Genomic DNA, 19,527 nt, shown 5'->3' on the forward strand with positions numbered 1-19,527 from the left:
GCATTTGCATCTTAATGTCAATTCTTAATGTCATTTTTAATAATACATCAGGTTCGCGTCTAAATAATTGGTCTACTGCTGCTGATATACCTCTGCGTCCTCTGTCGTCTACACCAGTGCAAGTTTGTGAAAGCAGTTGTATCAACACTCTGGAAGGGGGATTGTTCTTTACAACCATCAATACTCCATTAATTTGCAGTTGAATGTCTATAATAATAGTATCATTATGTTGCATAACTACAGTCCTGTAATTCAGGTAACAGCTGGAAAAAAATGCTTTCTTCAAAAACACTTATCTAAATCTCGAAGATCGGATCGGATCAGATCGGATCAAATGGAATAATGATAATCGATTCAAGATCTTGAGAATCGGAATCGAATCGATTCTTGAAATTTGAATCGAAACCCAGCCCTAATTATAAGCAGGGGTGGGTATTAAATTAGTTTCTGACTTGTTCAGTACCAATAGATATAAGGTCCTGGACTAATGGTGCTGCTATCGGTATGTATGTAACGTTCAGTCATTAATTACCCTTTATATACAACCACATATCATTCAGATTATCTCCAGGTGGACTGCATGGGTCCAGGATCAAGAGATCATTCATCATGCAGACCATGTTCCAGGAGAACCAGCGTATACTGGGTGAACAACTATGCCTCCTTTTTCCAATATCACTTAGGTAAGACTAAATGGATTTCAATTGATTTCAATCATGGGTCATTTGTTTCAGGTCTGCTTGATCATTTTGTTGTCCTGGATGTGAGAACATGGTCAAAAGGTGTGTCAATCAGCATCCAGCCATAAAAGCAGCCTTCTCGTTAAAAGGCTCAGGAGGACAAACAGATAATTCACAGGGTTGAATTTCACAATTCAATCACTCACAGAGACAAAGAGATGTTAATAATTCTGAATTTGAGGGGTCAGCAATTTTACTATTTGATACATTTACACTTTTTTATTTAATTCAGAATGAAATCATTGTGATTGATGAATCTGAATATAGGTGATGTGTACATTTATTTAGAAATCGGATTTGATATTTTAAAATGCACTGTCTGTACAAAATTACAGACTTCCCTGCTGTTGGTGCATATTAACCATCATCCTGTTATTGCTTCTTTTCTGTTTCAAAAAGCAGACTTCATATTTATCATTGCAGGTCCTGATTAGGAGACGCAGAGAACATGAAGCTATGTGCTGTGCTGCTTATATTTATCAAGCAGTAAAAATGCTCAAAACTAAACAGAAGCATTTTGAAATTTTATGACAACTGTCATTTATTACACTGCATTCATTCAACAACAATGGTTACACATGCTTTACACTTTCAAATTTCAGTTTTTAATCTGATCAAGTGTTTACATGTCCTATCGAACAGATTAGAAAAGGTTTAAATCACCCCTTACAATCAGAATGAAATTTTAAAATCTGATTTGGCAAATTTATTCTGAATGACATGGTTGCATGTGACTTAAAGGGATAGTTCACCCAAAAATGAAAATTCTGTCATCATTTACTCACCCTCGGCTTGTTCCAAAGCTGTATACATTTCTTCTGTTAAAAAACACCATTGACTTCCATAGTTTTTTTTTTTTTTTTTACTATGGAAGTCAATGTTGGCCCAAAGCAGCCTGGTAACAAACTTTCTTTAAAATATTTTATATAGCTTTGGAACAAGCTGAGTGTGAGTAAATGATGATAGAATTTTAATTTTTTTGGTGAACTATCCCTTTAATTCGACTGTGCAACTAGTCCGATTACAAATTAATTATTAGGGTCCATGTAAATGCAGCTATTGTATAGTCTCAAATGATACACAATCACATCACATAGGCTGCTTGGCAACCCTATAACTTTTTTAAATCTGAAGCTATAGCAGCAACATTAGCTGTGTTTACATGGGCTCTAATAATCAGACTTTAATCAGACTAGTAGCACAGATGGAATAAAAAGTCACATGTAACCACATTAGTTGAAATGAATTGGCCGGGTCCAATTGACATTTAATTCAGATTGAAAGGGCATGATTAAAGCTTTTTTAAAATCTGTTCGATTAAAACTGTTCGAATCAATTCGACTATCAAATACAATCCAAAATCTCCTTCCTCTCATCATCTCATCCGCAAGCTTCTTGTTTTGGGCGTTGAAAGGGGCATTTTTACTCCTTGATAAATATAAACAGCATGGCACAAAGCTTAATGTGCTCATCGTCTCCTAATTAGGACCCATAATAGATAAATGTTAAGTCTGTTTTTAAAACAAAGAAAAGCTGTGTAGTGCAGTCGTGCAATGTACCAACTGCTTTGACATTATCATCGGGTTAACTAACTTGTATGCAAGGGCTCACAAACTACTGAGTGTTCGAACTTACAAAGTGTACACCTGCCTGAAGGGTTAGTTCACACAAAAATGAAAAAACAAAATGACTCACCCTTATGTCATTCTGAACATGCAAGAATGTGTTGTTCATCTTCGAAACATAAGTGAGGATATTTTAATGAAATCTGAGTTATCTCCCTCAATTTACAGACCATGCAACTAACACTTTGACACTTCAAAAAGTTCATAAAGAGATTGTAAAAGTGATCCATATGAATGGAGCAGTTTAGTCCAAATTTGAACTTGAACTTCAAAGAGACTTGTTCGCTTAATGCAATATACAGTTTGAGTTTAGACTTTTATTCACATATAAACATTAATTAGCGAACATAAATGGAAGCTAAACTGTACTTGTTTGTATATTCACTAGTGTATTAAATTTGTTCATTATATAAAGTGATCGAGTTTATTCATAAAATTTGGACTAAACCTCTCAATATTTATTAGATTAGATTTACGATCTGTATGAACTTTTGATTTAAACATCAAAGTGGCAGTTGTGTAGACTGTCAATGGAGGGACAGAAAGCTTTCAGATTTCATTAAATTATCTTTATTTGTGTTTTGAAGATGAACGAAAGTCTTAACAGGTTTGGAACGACATGAATTCATGTCATGATAAAAACAAATAATGTTGTAACTTACAATATATACATGATATTTTAATGATTTCAAAATACTATCAAAAATTAAAAAAAAACTTCATAATCACAATTCATTTAAGCTACATGAAATATGCCCTTACTGTATTTTTTCTTAAAATATTTTTTTCGTGCTTTCATGTACAGAAAGATATATTTTTTGAGGAGGCTGCAACAACGACTAAAGGCAGGGACACACTTAACGACTGTAAGGCCGATTATAAATAAACTAATAAACTGATCTTGCCCAAACACGTCGAGTCAGAGCCAGTTGCATTCAGTCTGTTCATAATCTGTAAGTATTTAAATCCACTTCAGTCGAAGGAAACAGTTTTTAAGTGTGTTGATTTCAGTCTTAGAATGTTTCTTCTAGTCGTTCAGTTCAGTGTGTCCCCAGCTTGAAGTAATCGTTAAAATGTAAGTTCTTTGAGAATTTGTGCACTGTTTATTATCTAAATGTAATAATGTACACTGCCAGTCAAAGATATTGAGATTTGGAAGATGTTGCAAAATTTAATTTATTCCTTTGACGGAAAATTTTCGGCATCATTTTTCTAGTCTTCAGTGCCACTTGATCCTTGATCATTCTAATATGCTGAATTGATGCTCGGACATTTCTTTTGAAATGTGCTGCTTCATATTCTTGTGTTCTTGAGCATCAAATCATCATATTAGAATGATTTCTGAAGGATCATGTGACACTGAAGACTGGAGTACTGATGCTGAAAATTCAACTTTGATCACAGGAATAACTTACTTTTAAAAATAGATTAAAATAGAAAACAGTTAATAGTAAAACTATTTTAGAATATTATTGTTTTACTGTATTTTTTCATCAAATGCTGCCTTGGTAAGTAGAAAATACTGCTTTCAAAAGTAAAAATGCAACTTCTACCAATGTAATTCAACCTTTCAGCTGCCAGAGGAGGATGATGATGGCAGTGGTGACCGAGGTGACAGTGCAGCTCAGGATGAAGAAGAGGAGGAACATGTAAGTTAAACATGCTTTCCTCATACCTTTCTAACAAACAATAAACCTGACTACAATAATTTTTTTTTTTTAGCTTCCAGTTTGTAAAAATCCAAAGTGAATATATAGAGACCATCCTCCTATCCTTGCCTCAGAAGAACCTGAGAAAGACCCTCTTCCTCTTCTCTCACAGCTCTCCATCATCTTCCTCCTCAACACTGTTGGCAAGAGTGTTATACACAGCTGAGGACACGGTAATGAGAGATCTCAAATTCTTCCTGAGAAAGTCCGCATGTTCATTTTCTTGAACAAAAACTGTACATGTATTTTTGGGTGGGCCAAACTATTATTTGAAGAGATGCTAAAAATCTTTATATTGTTCTTTATACATATCTTTTACTCTTTATGAATGTCATCTTCTGGATTTTTTTAGCTTTTGAGAAGCTCAAGGACTGTATATCTTTGGTAATTGTGATATTGTCTGGCAGTAAAACAGTATTAAAGCAAATTACCTCAGTATATTTGTAGCAGCTGCCTCATACAGGACACTTAGGAAATGGTTTAAAATATATTTTTTGCAAATAAAGTAATAAAATATCTGCTGAATCTTTTTCATATCTTTGTCATTTTTGTGCCAAATTATGGATAGTAGTAATCATAAGCAGGGTTCGAAATGACTTAGGACTCTTGGGGGGTCCCCTAAAATTTAATTATTAAAGGTCCCCCCCCCCCCCTACCTCTTATAGATTAATAGTAAATAGATATATTTAGTTATATTTGTATATTAGATATAATTAATAAATAGATTGTCTCTTTCAGGGTCGTTATGCACTCATTATTTTTGAGGGGGCACGAGTTATTTATTTATTTATTTTTTCAAACTGAATTATCATGAAATATCTTAATTCTCACCTTTATAGATTATGATCTATAGTGGGCGATGGTCAAATTAACCTAATAATGTAATATGTAAAATAAAAAATAAAAAACCTGTCTGTTTACTTAATTAACAGATATGGATGTCATGCCATAACATATTCTTAATACGACTGAGTTTATATATATATATTTATATATTTAACATTGCAAGTTAATGTAAATAAAAACATTGCAGGTTACATCATCAAAGAACATTTTCACTGACAGTCTAGTTCTAGCACTCTCAAAAACTCCCATTAAAATCACTGAAAGCATTTTTTCTCATTGGAATATGTAATGTCTGTTGTTGTTCTTGCGTTTTATTCTGATCGGATATATTATGTTATTTGTTATGTGTTAAAAATGATTAAAAGTTGATAAAAAAAAAAAAAAAAAAAATCACTGAAGCTGTTTATACTGTGAAATTAATATCTTACCGATTCGGCGTTCACCAACTTCACGTGCTGTCTGCGACTGCGTGGCTCTGTGCGCCGACAGACAAGTCAGTCTACATTTGGATGTTTAACATAAATATATAGCCTACTGATACAGCAAAGACAACGTCGGCAGTATTGACGGCAAAATAGGCTACAGCTGCAACATATTTCGTTCTGTATTGACAGGGAGTTTTTTTAAGCAGAATTTGATGAGAATTTGATGCAGTTGCAGATACCATAGAGAGTAAAAGAAACACTAAGCAGCAGGCGCCGAAAAGCGCTGTTTTTTTTTGCATCCCTGATATCTACAATTTCCCCCAACAACAGCCATGTTATCACATAAGCACAATTTACCCTTGAAAAAAGTCGGTGATCTTTCTTTTCCCTCTTTTTCTCTCCATGTGCAGGATTCTAAATTAAGAAAAATAATATTAGCTTCCTAGATAGCTTACCAAGCTCTCATGTACTGTACATTCATGCTCAAATCACATTCACTTTAATCAACTCACAGACTTGAATTAAGTCCTGATTTATCTTTCACTGACTGGACAAGTAGGTTGTTAAGCTAGCTTTGAATAACTAGTCTAGCTGCTAGGTCTGCTGTTAGCTGGCAGATCATTTGGCTTCATACACATAAGTTACAGCTAGCAAGAAACGCTGACAAACGCACTCTTCTAATCATTACACTGGGTATCTAGTTAATGCAACTTTTGATATAGGAATTTGAACTCCTAATATTTTACTATAAGCAATTATGGAGATATAAACACAATCGAAGCCCTTACAGGATTTTCATTCAGGATTTCACTCTTTGTGATGTCTCGTTTTGCCGCGTTTATCTAGTACGTGTCTGCGGGAGCACCACAACAACAATCTGTGACGCTGTATAAGAACTAAGCTAATAGCTAGAGCTAATAGCTGCCCTGATTGCTGCCTCGCGCTAGGAAATAAATTAATTACTGTTATAAATACAAAACGTCACTAAAACCTATAATTTTCACAATCATTTTTAATGTTAAAATATATTTGTCAGGGACAAAAATTCAAAAATGAATTCTTATGGGGGGTCCCTAATGACTTATGGAGGGTCCGGGACCCCCCCAGACCCCCCTCATTTCGAACCCTGATCATAAGAGTATCTATAAATATAATTGATAAAATCATTATTTAACTATACCCATCTAATGATAAAACACTTTGTCAATTAAAAGAATAAAACATATTAATTACTGGTTACATTTATTTATTGATTGTATTGTTTGATCTATGAATGTGTTCAATTTATGAATTCATGTGTTAACACTTTACATGGTTAAAACATGGTTACATGGTAATGTTCAAATGTATTGGCTTAGTAATTGTACAAAGTAACAATGCTGATGATTTCATGGATGCAGTTTGTTTCTAGCCATTTTCTATCAGAATTTAATGAGGGTTTCTATTGGTTTCCACTACATATTTTGATCTGCAAATGTATTAACCAAAGCAACAATTCCCTATAACAATTAGAATTTATTAGGTTTTATAGCAGAGAATGAAGTGTTTATCAGTTCTGCATTGATTTCAAGGTTATGGACGGTGCACATTTCCATTCCCCGGAGTAAAGGTGAGAAGCAGATTTTAAGATAAATGTCGAGGTGGTATTTTGGTCTTTAGGACGTACCTGTCACGTTCCAGCAACGTACCGCTATAACGTCGCCACGACGAATATGGGAATCACAAAGTTACGTCGCTGGAATGTTATTCGGGACGTCGTTGCAACTAATATGAGCCAATCTGGTTACGTTTTTACAACGTGCCAGTTTGGTCGTTGAGACATTACTGTCATGTTCCAGCGCCGTACCGCTATAACGTCGCCACGACGAATATGGAAATCACAAAGTTACGTCGCTGGAACGTTATTTGGTACGTCGCTACAACGAATATGGTCCGGTCCAGTTACGTCGTCACAACGTAACTGTGTTAGCTGGGATGTAACACAGGTTAGAATTCAGCTATATAATAAGGAAAAGAATATAATTTTCAAATAATTATAATTTTAATAAAATGCTGAAAGTATTAAACAAAAAGCTGATTAAAGTCATTGCAGCTTAAAATAATAAATTGATAAAAATGACAAATTGCTTAATTGACATATTCAGTCTAAACGGAAACTGCGTGTGACGTCATTGAGACCAGACGCGGGAGCAGCGAGAGATACACGCGTTGCTGATCGCGAGAGAAACAACAAAGATAAATCTGAGGCAAATATCAAAATATTCGAATAATATGATGTATAATATGTTGCAGACCTATTATTTAACTATATTGGGTTATTTTTAGAACGTGAGTGTTGATATTGCCGCTGATGATTCCAAATTGCGAACCCCTGTAAAACCCAATGCGGGTTTGAAAGTGTATGAACTCCCCGGATTTGGTGAGTGTATAATATTGTTCAATTTGCTGAAAAAAACTGAATGTTATATATGTTTGTTGAAGTTCTGAAGTGTTTTATGTGAGTAATAGTTTCTGAAGGAATGTGAAATGTAATATAATATTCCAATTAAGCACTTAATTGCTATATTGCATATGATAACATATTCTGGTATGTTTATATATGTTGAATATGAGAGAAAAAGGTTTATTGAATACTATTTTCATATAGATTGATGGTTGATTGATGAATGTGTAGTGTATATTGTGTTGTTCTAAAGGAAATAGTGTGTAAAAGTGTGCAGGTGCTTGGAGTGACCTGTCCCTGTTACAGTAACTTAGTGTTATATATATATATATATATATATATACACTGCGTTCCAAATTATTATGCAATTGACATATCAGTAAGATTTCAGTAGAATAAACATTCAGATTTTAGCTTTTCTAAGAAAATGTTTGTTTGTTTATTTATACATGTCTTTTTAGATAACTGGTATCAATCTCAGACAAAATAATTTGCCAGATCTATGGAAACCCTACTTAGAGGTTGTTCCACATTATTAAGCAAGTCACAGTTCTCATGCAATATGGGGAGGAAGAAAGATCTTTCTGAAGATGAAAAGCATGAAATGGTGCAATGTTGTGCAAAAGGCATGAAAACAACTAATATTGTGTGAAACTGAATGGAGATTATTGAATTATCATAAGATTTGTGAGTGATTTAGAGCATTGTTTGTATTTTGCTCATGATGCAGTCAGAACTGGAGTTTGAATACGAACACATGAAAAATACGATCGTTATTATGATATACACGCGGAGCGCGCATATGCTCGGTTTCAGCGCGGAGCTCCGCGTTGAGTTTAATAACACTAGCTCATACAGAATAAAGTATCCGTGTTTAAAGTTTTTATTTCACACATTCTCCTGCACCAAACATTAACCAGCATGGTGTAGTTATGCACACACATTCATCAAGTCTTCTTCAAATGAATTATATGTGCAAACTGGACACTGATACAGTGGTGAAGCCTATCTGAACGCGACGACACGATCATTATAAAAGACAGATTTTGAGACTGCAGTGCTTGTAAACGTAATCAAAGTAGCCTATTATTAGCCCTATTTAATATTCTTTCGCATTTCTCCCTTGTGCTTGGGAGTTTGTTGTCATTTTCTCCGTGCTCATATATTAATATTCATTATTCTGTATGATGAGTGTGTTGTATGTCTCTGTTTCATTGGTTGTTCTCTGTTTCAGAGTTTTTTCAAGTCATAGGTGACCAGGGTAAAACAGGGGGGTTTCATGACCCTTTAAAGACTCCAGCTCTCTACTTACCTGTCTCCAGTGTCTCCTGTACTCCTCATGTTCAACCCCATCTGTGTGTGAGTGTTCCCAGTCTCCAGTTTCCTAAGTCTCCAGCGCCAGTTCAGCTCTTCATACCTGTGACCACAAAAGGACAGTATTACCTCTCTATCATTCCTGCATCATCATCTATCACCATATACTCACCTGCACTGCCGTTAACTCTGCTGATATCAATAAACATCACTGTTTGTTTTTACTCCTGCCTCCGTGCCTTCTGTGACTGTAACAACTATTATATAAATGTTCTATTAATTACTATTTTATTTACTGTATACTGTTTGTTTATTGACAATATTATATACTTTATTATTGACTATATTATTATATACTATATAAACTATTTCTTATATATAGTGTAGATGACCACTAGCAGTGTTTTATTATGAGAATGCTGTTTCATACTTTTATTTCATGGGACTTTTATTTTGACATCATGCTATCTGCATGGGGGACTAATTTCTCCATGCTCACTCTTTCAAATAAAAAACACACAGGAAGGCACGAGAAGGTACGTTACAAGACGGTGCATGTTTAAAGTCAGAGATTGGAAAATATTACTGTAATCTTCAACTAAAGTGTTCCTTGAAGTGTTATACCACTTTGTGCTTGATTTGTTTTGGCAGTAATAACTTGAGAATAATTCATGAAGTTGCTAGCTATCTCTCCAACGTCCAAGTTAAGTTAATGGCGTCATTCTTCCCTGGATCACCACTCTCTAGCACCCTTTGATATGCGGAGCGAGGTATGTGGTTGATTGTAATATACTATTTCATATGTATTAATTTCATATGTTCATGTAAATGGTAATGAGATTCATTTCACATGATGGCGGTTGCCTGTTGTGCCGTTATCAATGTGATTCTAGCTTGCTAAAGTGCATTTGTTAAAGGATTATTTTGTATCTGACTGAATTGCCGTTGTTATTTGTCTTTTAAGTTTTCACGGTGTTGGTGCTATGCACACTCGTCTGAAATAAAGTACACCCGTATGGAAACACTCCCAAGCCTGTTTATTCAAAGTTGAAGGGCTGCTACATATAGTATATAACAACTTTTTATTATTCTCACTTTATCTCATATTTACTATTTGCATTGCACTGTAGTTGTACCATATCATATGTATTACTATAAAGGATCCATCAGTTATCTTAGTTGTTGTATGTTTTTGCAGTATCTATCTGTAAATATCGGTATCATTTTAGTGCTATAAAAATACAGAAAGCAGCCTGTGTGATTTGTATTTGATGATTTGTTTAATTTTATCAATGGTGGTCAATTCTAATCTCAAGAAAACCTAAAATTGCATTAAAGACAGAAAATCACTTTTTCACAATAAGAAAAGTTTATTTCATTTAATGTGAAAATTAAATTATATCTCAGTATGGGTGTTTTCACAAATCTTATGCAAGAATAAAGGCCCCGGTATACTTCAAATGAAATCGAAGAACGAACTGATGTGACGTAATTTCGAACAAAATCAGGCCAAAACGAAGTTCGTTTTGGAAGTTCGAAACGGCTTGCCGACACGAACTTTCAGGAAAAGTTCGTTCCAGCTGCAAAACACCTTCGTACTGCCATTGGTCAGTGACGATAACGTAATAGGAGGTGTACGCTGAGGCTCCGCCTTCACATTTATTTTGTGTGTTTGAGTTTGTCGAGGTAAGATTTAAAAAAAAATAAAGTTCAACTCGCGTTTAATAACTTTGCCTTTTTTCTCATTCCACTGCCTGTGTCTCATTCAACGCAATAACGGATTTCTGAATGAACAGTGATGTGTACAGTCTATGGTTCTACATTCATAGAGCGTCACATGAGAGCGGTTGATCAGGCGCGCCGGCGCCATCATGAGGTCAGATCATTTTCTTCTCCTAATGCGGTTATCATTGCTGTATTGTCAACATGTCTAATTGAACACTTGCTAACATTTTTATTAAAAATCGTGCTTTCTCGATTCCAAAAATAATAAAATCGAGGCAAAACAAAAATTCGAATTAATCGAAAAAATCAGAAAAACCGCCCAGCCCTAAATGTAAGTTTATTTAATTATACCAATTATAAGTGCACTGTAAAAAAAAAAAAAAAAAAAAAAGGTGTAATGCATGGCAGCACAGGGTGCCAAATGTTTGCCATTAATGGGAATAACGGTGATATACTATGAACTGAAGTAACGTGTTTACACAGCAACATGAGAAATGGTACATTGACTATACAATCCCAAAAAAATCCTTAAAGTGTAATCTGAAATGACATGTTTTGTCTGTGTAATTAAGAAACATGCATAGACCATTAAATTAAATACCATTCTTTGACTGAAAATGTAAATAACATGTGTCAGGATAGATAACTCGAGATTCAATTGCAAGTGACAAACTCCTTTATTAACTAATGAGTAGAGAGGGAATAAAGAGGGAAATAACAGTGAGGGACAAGGCTGCCATCTGCTGGTTATTAAGCATACTGCAGCTGACAGATGTGTGTAATGAACTCTGTCTTTTGTTTGTTTGTTATTTGTGGTCTTTAAATTTATTATTTTTATTATTATTATTATGTTTATATGTGTATGATTTAATTTTGTTCAGTGTATTTTGGTATGGCTTGAGGACTTTTATTTTGGTAGTGTATCCGCTGCACTCAACGGATATAATGGCGCACACACCTTATGGTGATACAAACAAACGCTCTCGCTGTGTGAGGCACGGTCTTACGGATTCTACAAACTTTAAGCTTAGCTTCTGGTGTAAAGGGGAATAAGGTAACTATCAAACCATACCTCTTTTTGTATGTGGTTTTGTTATATGATTGTTTTAGTTGGTTTGTTTGGTTTATTTCTTGTTTTGTTTGGATCTTTCAATATTTATTTTATTTTTATTTATTTATTTTTTCTAGCTCTTACGGTGGTTCGTGTATGTTGTTGTGGTTACGGAATGAAAACAATAAACAATGAATCATCAGTGAAAGAGTCACCCATTTTATTAGCCAGGATGCTACAGTAAGAGCTTACCCGTCGATCTGGTTGACTGGTTCATGGGATTATTCGTATGTGGAAGAAGGTGCATCATTCCTTTGACTGATATCGTTCACGTTGAAACCAGCATGTTCAGCACGGACTGAGGATTGATCAAGGTTCGATTAAGCGGCTTAGATATGTGGAAGTCAAACGGATCGCATGGACTGGACAAAGAAAAGGGAAAGTGTCCGTTTGTTTGATTGGATCGCAGTGAGTACGACTGAACGGTGTTGATCAGATTAATTCTGAAAGGGTTTATACCTGTGATGGACATTGTGGCATATTCTCTTTACCAATGGACTGAATATTGATCAATTTCACATTTTAAGGGTTGATATTTCAATGAATGAGAGTCTAAGTGTTGAATTTTACATCCTGTTCTTAAATTGACTTGCTGCATATCAGATGTGAATATTGCTATATTACTTGTTCTTTTGAAATGTAAATATAAAGGGAAAATGTCTAAGTCAGACGCAGGTGATATAAATGAGTAAAATGATGATTGTGTTGAAACTCAAAGTGAAAGTTTGCGTCGTTCAAAACGTGCTCCTGTACCTACTGAGAAAATGTTATCATACCAACAAGAAGAATTGCAGAAAAAAGAGAAAAGGATTACTCTTTTGTATGATAAGTGGAAAGTTGAAGCCCGTAGCACTCGTGAACGACTTAAAACTGATGTTACAGTGACACAATTAGCAATGTTAATTGATGATTTAGAGGCAGCAAAAAATAAGGTTCTGAGTGTTTATGATCAAATTAGGCAGAGTGTATCCCCTACTACGGAAATGCGTCGGAAAATTGATGCATGTGAAGCGATTACAGCTGATATTGTTAAAATTATTCATGAAAGAATATCAGGGGTAGATGGAGATTTTGATGCTGACAAGGAAAAAGGGCGTCTTCGAACATTGTTAGATCATCAATATGCACAATCAATTTTTGGATCAACTGTTTCACGTGTCAGTCAAGTGTCTAGCAGACTTTCTAGTCAATGCTCTGTTGTTTCAAGTTTAGCAGCTAAACGAGTAGATGCTGCTGCCGATTTGGCTGCTAAGCAAGCTGTTTACGATTCTTTGTTAGAAGAAGCAAAGCATAAGGAAAGGATACAGCAGCTGGAAGAGCAGCATAAAAGGGCTGTTGATGCCGAATTAAAGGAGTTACAGCGAATACAAGCACAGAAAGACTTGAAAGCTGCACAAGCCAAATTAGAAGTCTATGATAAAGAGATTAAGGAAACTCTGGGTTCATCTTCAGATTGTGGCAAGGTCAAAGAGGAGTACGAAACCCCTCAAGTTAATTCTAAAAAGAAGCAGTGTGCATCTCAGAGCCTGACTCAAGCAGATCTAAATGTTACGGCTTCTCAATCAGTATCAGGAATGCCTATCTCAGCTTTAGTCTTTCAAGATGGTTTAGCTATGAGTCGATTGCCAGTGCCTGAACCTTCAGTCTTTACAGGAGATCCTATTCGATTCATTGAGTGGAAATCCTCATTCATTGCACTCATTGAAAGAAAATGCATTTCGTCTGCTGAAAGGCTGTTCTATCTTAAGAAGTATGTGAGCGGCCCTGTCAGTAAGGCTTTGGAGGGTATCTTTTTTAGAACTGATGATGAAGCTTATTCTGATGCCTGGGATAAATTGAACTGTCGTTATGGTCAACCGTTTGCCATCCAAAAGGCTTTTAGAGAGAAATTGACTAATTGGCCCAAGATTCATTCAAAAGATGCAATGGGTCTTCGAAGTTTCTCTGACTTTCTCAGTGCATGTGAAAATGCTATGCCTCATGTTAAGGGCCTTCAGATTATGAATGACTATCAAGAGAATCAGAAACTCGTTCAGAAATTGCCTGACTGGGTAGCCAGTCGATGGAACTGACAAGTTACGCAAGCCCTCAGTCAAAATCAAGAGTTTCCAGACTTTAAGGAATTCTGTGCATTCGTGTCAACAGAGGCAGATATTTCTTGCAATCCAGTAACTTCTTTTCAAGCTCTCCACGCTTTAGGACCCAGCACTGACAAGTTCACTTTGAAAGAAACTAAAAAGAACAAGGTTCAAGTTTTTAACACTCAAACAAAATGTGAAAACCTGAAATCAGTGAAGCCAGTGGTCAGAACTCCTTGTTTGTTATGTCGACAAAGTAATCATCAGCTCAATAACTGTTTTGAATTTTGCAGTAAACCATTGGAAGAACGGCGGAAGTTGGTTCAAGAGCAGAGACTTTGTTATGGATGTCTAAAATCAGGACATATTGCAAGTGAGTGTCGCTATCGCCTTGTATGTGATGCTTGTAAAAGAAAACATCCTACATGTCTACATGACAGCAACTTTATAAGAAGAATGAAGTCAAACCTTTCAACGGATTCCGTCCAAGATGTTCTTAATGGTAGTGCAAATGCAGTAGCTTTGAGTGTAGCTGGAGAAGGGCAGACTACAAATACTTCAATGATTTTGCCTGTATGGATATCAACAAAGCAGAATCCTGACTGTGAGAGACTTGTGTATGCTTTGCTGGACTCTCAAAGTGATACTACTTTTGTTGATCAAGGTGTAAGTCATGCTCTACAAGCACAATCAAGTCCAGTAAGATTGAAATTAACTACTATGCTTGGTAAAGATTCAATTGTGCAAAGTGAGAGAGTATCAGGGTTGCAAGTACGAGCATATGAATCAGACAATTTTATTGAACTCCCTCCTGCTTATGCCAGAGATTATATACCTGTAAATCGTGATCACATCCCCACTTGTGAAATTGCAAAGAAGTGGAATCATCTGTTAAGTATTGTAGATAAGGTACCACCATTGAAGGATTGTGAGATCGGTCTGTTAATAGGCTACAACTGCCCCAGGTTGATGGCTCCTCGAGAGGTGATTGTTGGAAGAGATGATGAACCCTTTGCAGTGCGAACTGATTTGGGATGGAGTATTGTAGGGTGTTCATCTCCACATCTTGATTTGCCTAAAGAAAGCAGTCTATGTCACCGCCTTGCAGCCAAGGAACTTCCTCTTGTCACGCCAACAGATGTGATTCGTGTCCTCGAGACTGACTTTAAGGACATTAATGAAGAAAAAATGAAGGTATCTCAAGATGACTTTCTTTTTCTCCATAAATTGAAGGAAAGTATTCATAAAAACAAGCACGGACACTTTGAGATTCCATTACCTTTTAAGGAAAGACCTGTTCTACCGAGTAATAAACAACTGGCTATGGCCAGGCTCGACCATCTCAAGAGAAGGATGTCTAAGGATGAAATGTACAAGGAACGGTATAAGGAATTTATGAGTGAAATCATTCAAAGAGGGGATGCAGAGGAAGTAAATGACTGCGGCAAAGAAGGAGAAACCTGGGATTTACCTCATCACGGTGTCTTCCATCCCAAAAAGCCAAACAAGCTGCGAGTGGTATTTGATTGTTCAGCAAGGTATAATGGTCGTTCATTGAATGATCATTTACTTCAAGGTCCTGACATGATAAATAATTTGAATGGTATTCTACTCAGATTTCGACAACATCCTATTGCTCTCATGTGTGATGTGGAAAAAATGTATCACCAATTTCATGTGAGTAGATCTGACAGGGATTACCTGCGTTTCCTTTGGTGGAAGAACGGAGAGATCAATCAAAGGCCTCTTGAATTTCGAATGAAAGTTCACATTTTTGGCGCCGCCTCTTCTTCAGGGTGTGCAAACTTTGGCCTGAAGCATATTGCAAGCGAGTACAGCCATTTATATCCTCTAGGTTCAGAGTTTATATTGAGAAATTTCTATGTGGATGATGGAGTAACTAGTTTGAAAGACACAGAGATGGCAATTAAGGTTGCTGAAGAAGCAAGAAAACTTTGTGCAACGGGTGGTTTACGACTGCATAAATTCATGTCAAATGATGGAGCTGTTTTGAACAGTATTCCTGCCTCTGAACTTGCATCTAATGTTAAAGATTTTGCATTTGATTTGCCATTGGAAAGAGCTCTTGGAATACAGTGGCAAAGGGATTTAGATTGTTTCCAGTTCAAAATCAAGTTGCAGCAACAACCTGCTACTCGTCGGGGAATATTATCTACAGTTGCTTCAGTTTATGATCCGTTAGGATTCGTAGCACCTGTTCTGCTTAATGGAAAGAGAATTCTGCAGGAAGTCTGTAAGCGTGGGACTGGATGGGATGATTCCTTGTCAACGGAACTTCAATTACGGTGGGAGCAGTGGAAACAGAATCTTTCTGAGTTGCAAGAAATAAGCATACCAAGGACATATGCACCTAACAACTTCGGGAAAATTGTCAAGGCTGAGTTGCATCATTTTTCAGATGCTAGCACTCACGGCTATGGTCAGTGCTCCTACTTGAGATTTCGCAACGAGGATGGGAATGTTCACTGTGCCTTAGTAATGGCAAAGTCAAGAGTTTCACCTCTAAAGGTCATAACAATTCCCAGACTAGAATTAACAGCTGCGGTCGTTTCTGTTGAAATAAGCAATGTGCTTAGAAGAGAACTAGAGTATGTTGATCTTGAGGAATTATTCTGGACAGATTCAAAGGTGGCGATGGGGTACATAAGGAATGAAGCTCGTAGGTTTCATACCTTCGTGGCGAATCGTGTACAAAGGATACAGCTTAGTACGACCCCACAACAATGGAGGTATGTTCCTTCCAAAGAAAATCCTGCTGACCATGCCTCCAGAGGCCTAAATGTTCACGAATTGCAATTATCCAACTGGTTCTCTGGCCCCAAGTTCTTGTGGGAGAGGGACTTATCAAAGCCAATAGAGACAAGTTTTGAACTTTCCTTGGAAGATCCAGAAGTGAAGATTGCTCGAGTTCTAAAAACAGAAGATTCTGACAAAGTGAACTTGATTGATCGTTTGTCTAAGTTTTCTTCATGGTCACGAGCAGTTAGAGCTGTTGCTCGACTTATGAGAAGAGTCAACAAAGATAAGTCAAGTCATCTAAGTACTGTATTCGAACGACAAAAAGCTGAATTGCACATCATCAAATGTTTACAAAGTTGTGTTTTTAAGGATGAATTGATGAGATTGAAAAGGGGACTAAGTGTTTCATCTCACTCTGAATTGTATCCTCTTGACTCGTTCTTAGATGAAGATGGAGTGCTCAAGGTGGGAGGGAGGCTTCGTCATTCGAATTATTCAGAGTCCTTAAAACATCCTGCTATTATTCCACAGAATCACTCTGTTACTAAAATGATTATTGCACATTGTCATGAGAAGATCAAACATCAAGGAAAAGGATTCACCATTAATGAGGTTAGATCTCATGGATACTGGATTCCAGGAATCAGTAAATCTGTTGCTTCTTACATCAGAAGATGTGTTGCATGTAGAAAACTTAGGAGACCTACTGAAATACAGAAAATGGCTGATCTGCCATCAGAACGAGTGAATCCATCACCTCCATTCATGTACACCGGCATGGACTGTTTTGGACCATTTCTTGTTAAACGGGGAAGGAGTGTGTGTAAAAGATATGGCCTACTTTTAACCTGTTTGTGCTCTCGTGCGGTGCATATTGAAATGCTCACTGATATGACAACAGACTCCTTTATTAATGCTCTACGCTGTTTTATTGCGATCAGAGGCACTGTACAACAAATTAGATCTGACCAAGGAACAAACTTCATGGGTGCAAAAAATGAATTCAAAAAGGCTCTTGAGGAAATTGACACAGAAAGAGTAGCTGCATTCTTGTCAGAAAAACAGTGTGATTTCGTGATGAACGCGCCACATGCCAGTCATGTTGGTGGAGTATGGGAACGTCAGATCAGAACAGTAAGGTCTGTTTTGAATTCCATACTTTCATCTCATCCAGCAAAACTGGATGATTCTTCTTTACGAACATTTCTTTACGAAGCCATGGCAATTGTGAATAGTAGACCACTCACTGTTGACTGTCTAACTGACCCCAAGAGTTTGAGGCCAATTACTCCTAACCACTTGCTTACATTGAAGTCAACCGCTGCTTTACCTCCGCCAGGAAAATTTGAAGAAGATGTTTATGCCCGAAAAAGATGGCGACAAGTTCAATATCTAGCGGAGCAGTTCTGGAGTCGTTGGCGCCAGGAATACCTTGCAAATCTAACTGCCCGACAAAAATGGCTTGTTCCTAAAAGAAATATTCAAATTGGTGACATTGTTATAGTAAAAGATGATGATTTACTGAGAAATCAATGGAGACTGGGTAGAGTAGAAGGGGTTATTGTTAGCTCTGATGGACTTGTTCGTAAAGCCAAAATATATCTAGGCACCTCAAACCTTGACATGAAAGGCAAACGCATTAATAAACCATCGATAATCGAAAGGCCCATACAAAAGCTGGTACTGCTGATGGAGAATGTTTGTGATTAAAAAGAGTATTTATAAAGTTTTTCTCTCCATGATGAATATGAATTTAAATGTATTTATATCTAGAAATCATTCATGTTTAAGCACATGATAAGATTTGGTGGGAGTGTAATGAACTCTGTCTTTTGTTTGTTTGTTATTTGTGGTCTTTAAATTTATTATTTTTATTATTATTATTATGTTTATATGTGTATGATTTAATTTTGTTCAGTGTATTTTGGTATGGCTTGAGGACTTTTATTTTGGTAGTGTATCCGCTGCACTCAACGGATATAATGACGCACACACCTTATGGTGATACAAACAAACGCTCTCGCTGTGTGAGGCACGGTCTTACGGATTCTACAAACTTTAAGCTTAGCTTCTGGTGTAAAGGGGAATAAGGTAACTATCAAACCATACCTCTTTTTGTATGTGGTTTTGTTATATGATTGTTTTAGTTGGTTTGTTTGGTTTATTTCTTGTTTTGTTTGGATCTTTCAATATTTATTTTATTTTTATTTATTTTTTTTTTCTAGCTCTTACGGTGGTTCGTGTATGTTGTTGTGGTTACGGAATGAAAACAATAAACAATGAATCATCAGTGAAAGAGTCACCCATTTTATTAGCCAGGATGCTACAATGTGACACTGGAATTGTTTAATAAAGCAACGATATGTTTCAGTTACAGTAAATGTAACTACAAATTACAACACTGTCCATTATGGTATTATTGACACTTGGTGTTTATGATTAAACAAAACTGACAGAAAGCTACTTTAAATATGAAATTTCTTCTAAAATTCAATTCACATTTATTTGTATGGCACTTTTCACAATACATATAATTTCAAAGCAGCTTTACAGAGAATGAATGTCAACATCACAATTTAGAGTAATCTGTTATCAGAGTTGACAGTCCAAATTATGATATTTCAGAAATGTACATATATAATCAGTTAGCTAACAATGTTAATTTAAGGTAGAAGCAATAAGCTTGTGGAAGTAATGATTACATATTAACAATAATTAGGATATATATAGATTTGGGAATGTGCATGTTGA

At 36.1% G+C, this 19,527-nt stretch overlaps 2 protein-coding genes and 2 long non-coding RNA genes across 6 annotated transcripts in view; 3 read left to right on the top strand and 1 right to left on the bottom strand.

Moving 5' to 3' along the window:
- Nucleotides 1-165, top strand: part of LOC125269598 (E3 SUMO-protein ligase ZBED1-like) — a 1,256-nt gene extending 1,091 nt beyond the window's left edge. The window contains exon 2 of the mRNA XM_048192528.1: nt 1-165. This exon is cut by the window's left edge and continues 758 nt beyond it. The gene's annotated coding sequence lies outside the window, so the exon portion shown is untranslated.
- A 567-nt stretch (nt 166-732) lies between these two features.
- On the top strand, nt 733-4,970 carry LOC125269599. The gene is made up of 3 exons (XR_007185157.1): nt 733-782; nt 3,940-4,014; nt 4,095-4,970. It is a non-coding gene; the product is annotated as an uncharacterized LOC125269599 (long non-coding RNA).
- Nucleotides 4,088-6,740, bottom strand: LOC125269600. The gene is made up of 4 exons (XR_007185158.1): nt 6,134-6,740; nt 5,703-5,759; nt 5,349-5,419; nt 4,088-4,211 (listed from the first exon to the last, which is right to left on the bottom strand). It is a non-coding gene; the product is annotated as an uncharacterized LOC125269600 (long non-coding RNA).
- A 4,375-nt stretch (nt 6,741-11,115) lies between these two features.
- On the top strand, nt 11,116-19,458 carry LOC125269604. 3 transcript variants are annotated; one of them, XR_007185159.1, is made up of 3 exons: nt 11,165-11,881; nt 12,016-18,867; nt 19,002-19,458. XR_007185159.1 is itself a non-coding variant. In XM_048192534.1 (2 exons), the coding sequence occupies exon 2, from the start codon at nt 12,703-12,705 to the stop codon at nt 14,008-14,010; it is 1,308 nt and encodes a 435-aa protein (XP_048048491.1). In that variant the 5' UTR covers nt 11,116-11,881; nt 12,016-12,702; the 3' UTR covers nt 14,011-14,464. The 3 variants fall into 3 exon arrangements, 2 of the variants coding, with proteins under 2 accessions (XP_048048491.1, XP_048048490.1); XM_048192534.1 differs by lacking the exon at nt 19,002-19,458 and having other exon boundaries at nt 11,116-11,881; nt 12,016-14,464; XM_048192533.1 differs by having other exon boundaries at nt 12,016-19,458.
- The last annotated feature ends 69 nt before the right edge of the window (nt 19,459-19,527 follow it).

The sequence above is a fragment of the Megalobrama amblycephala genome, linkage group LG6, assembly GCF_018812025.1.
Source record: "Megalobrama amblycephala isolate DHTTF-2021 linkage group LG6, ASM1881202v1, whole genome shotgun sequence".
NCBI classification, from domain to species: Eukaryota; Metazoa; Chordata; class Actinopteri; order Cypriniformes; family Xenocyprididae; genus Megalobrama; species Megalobrama amblycephala.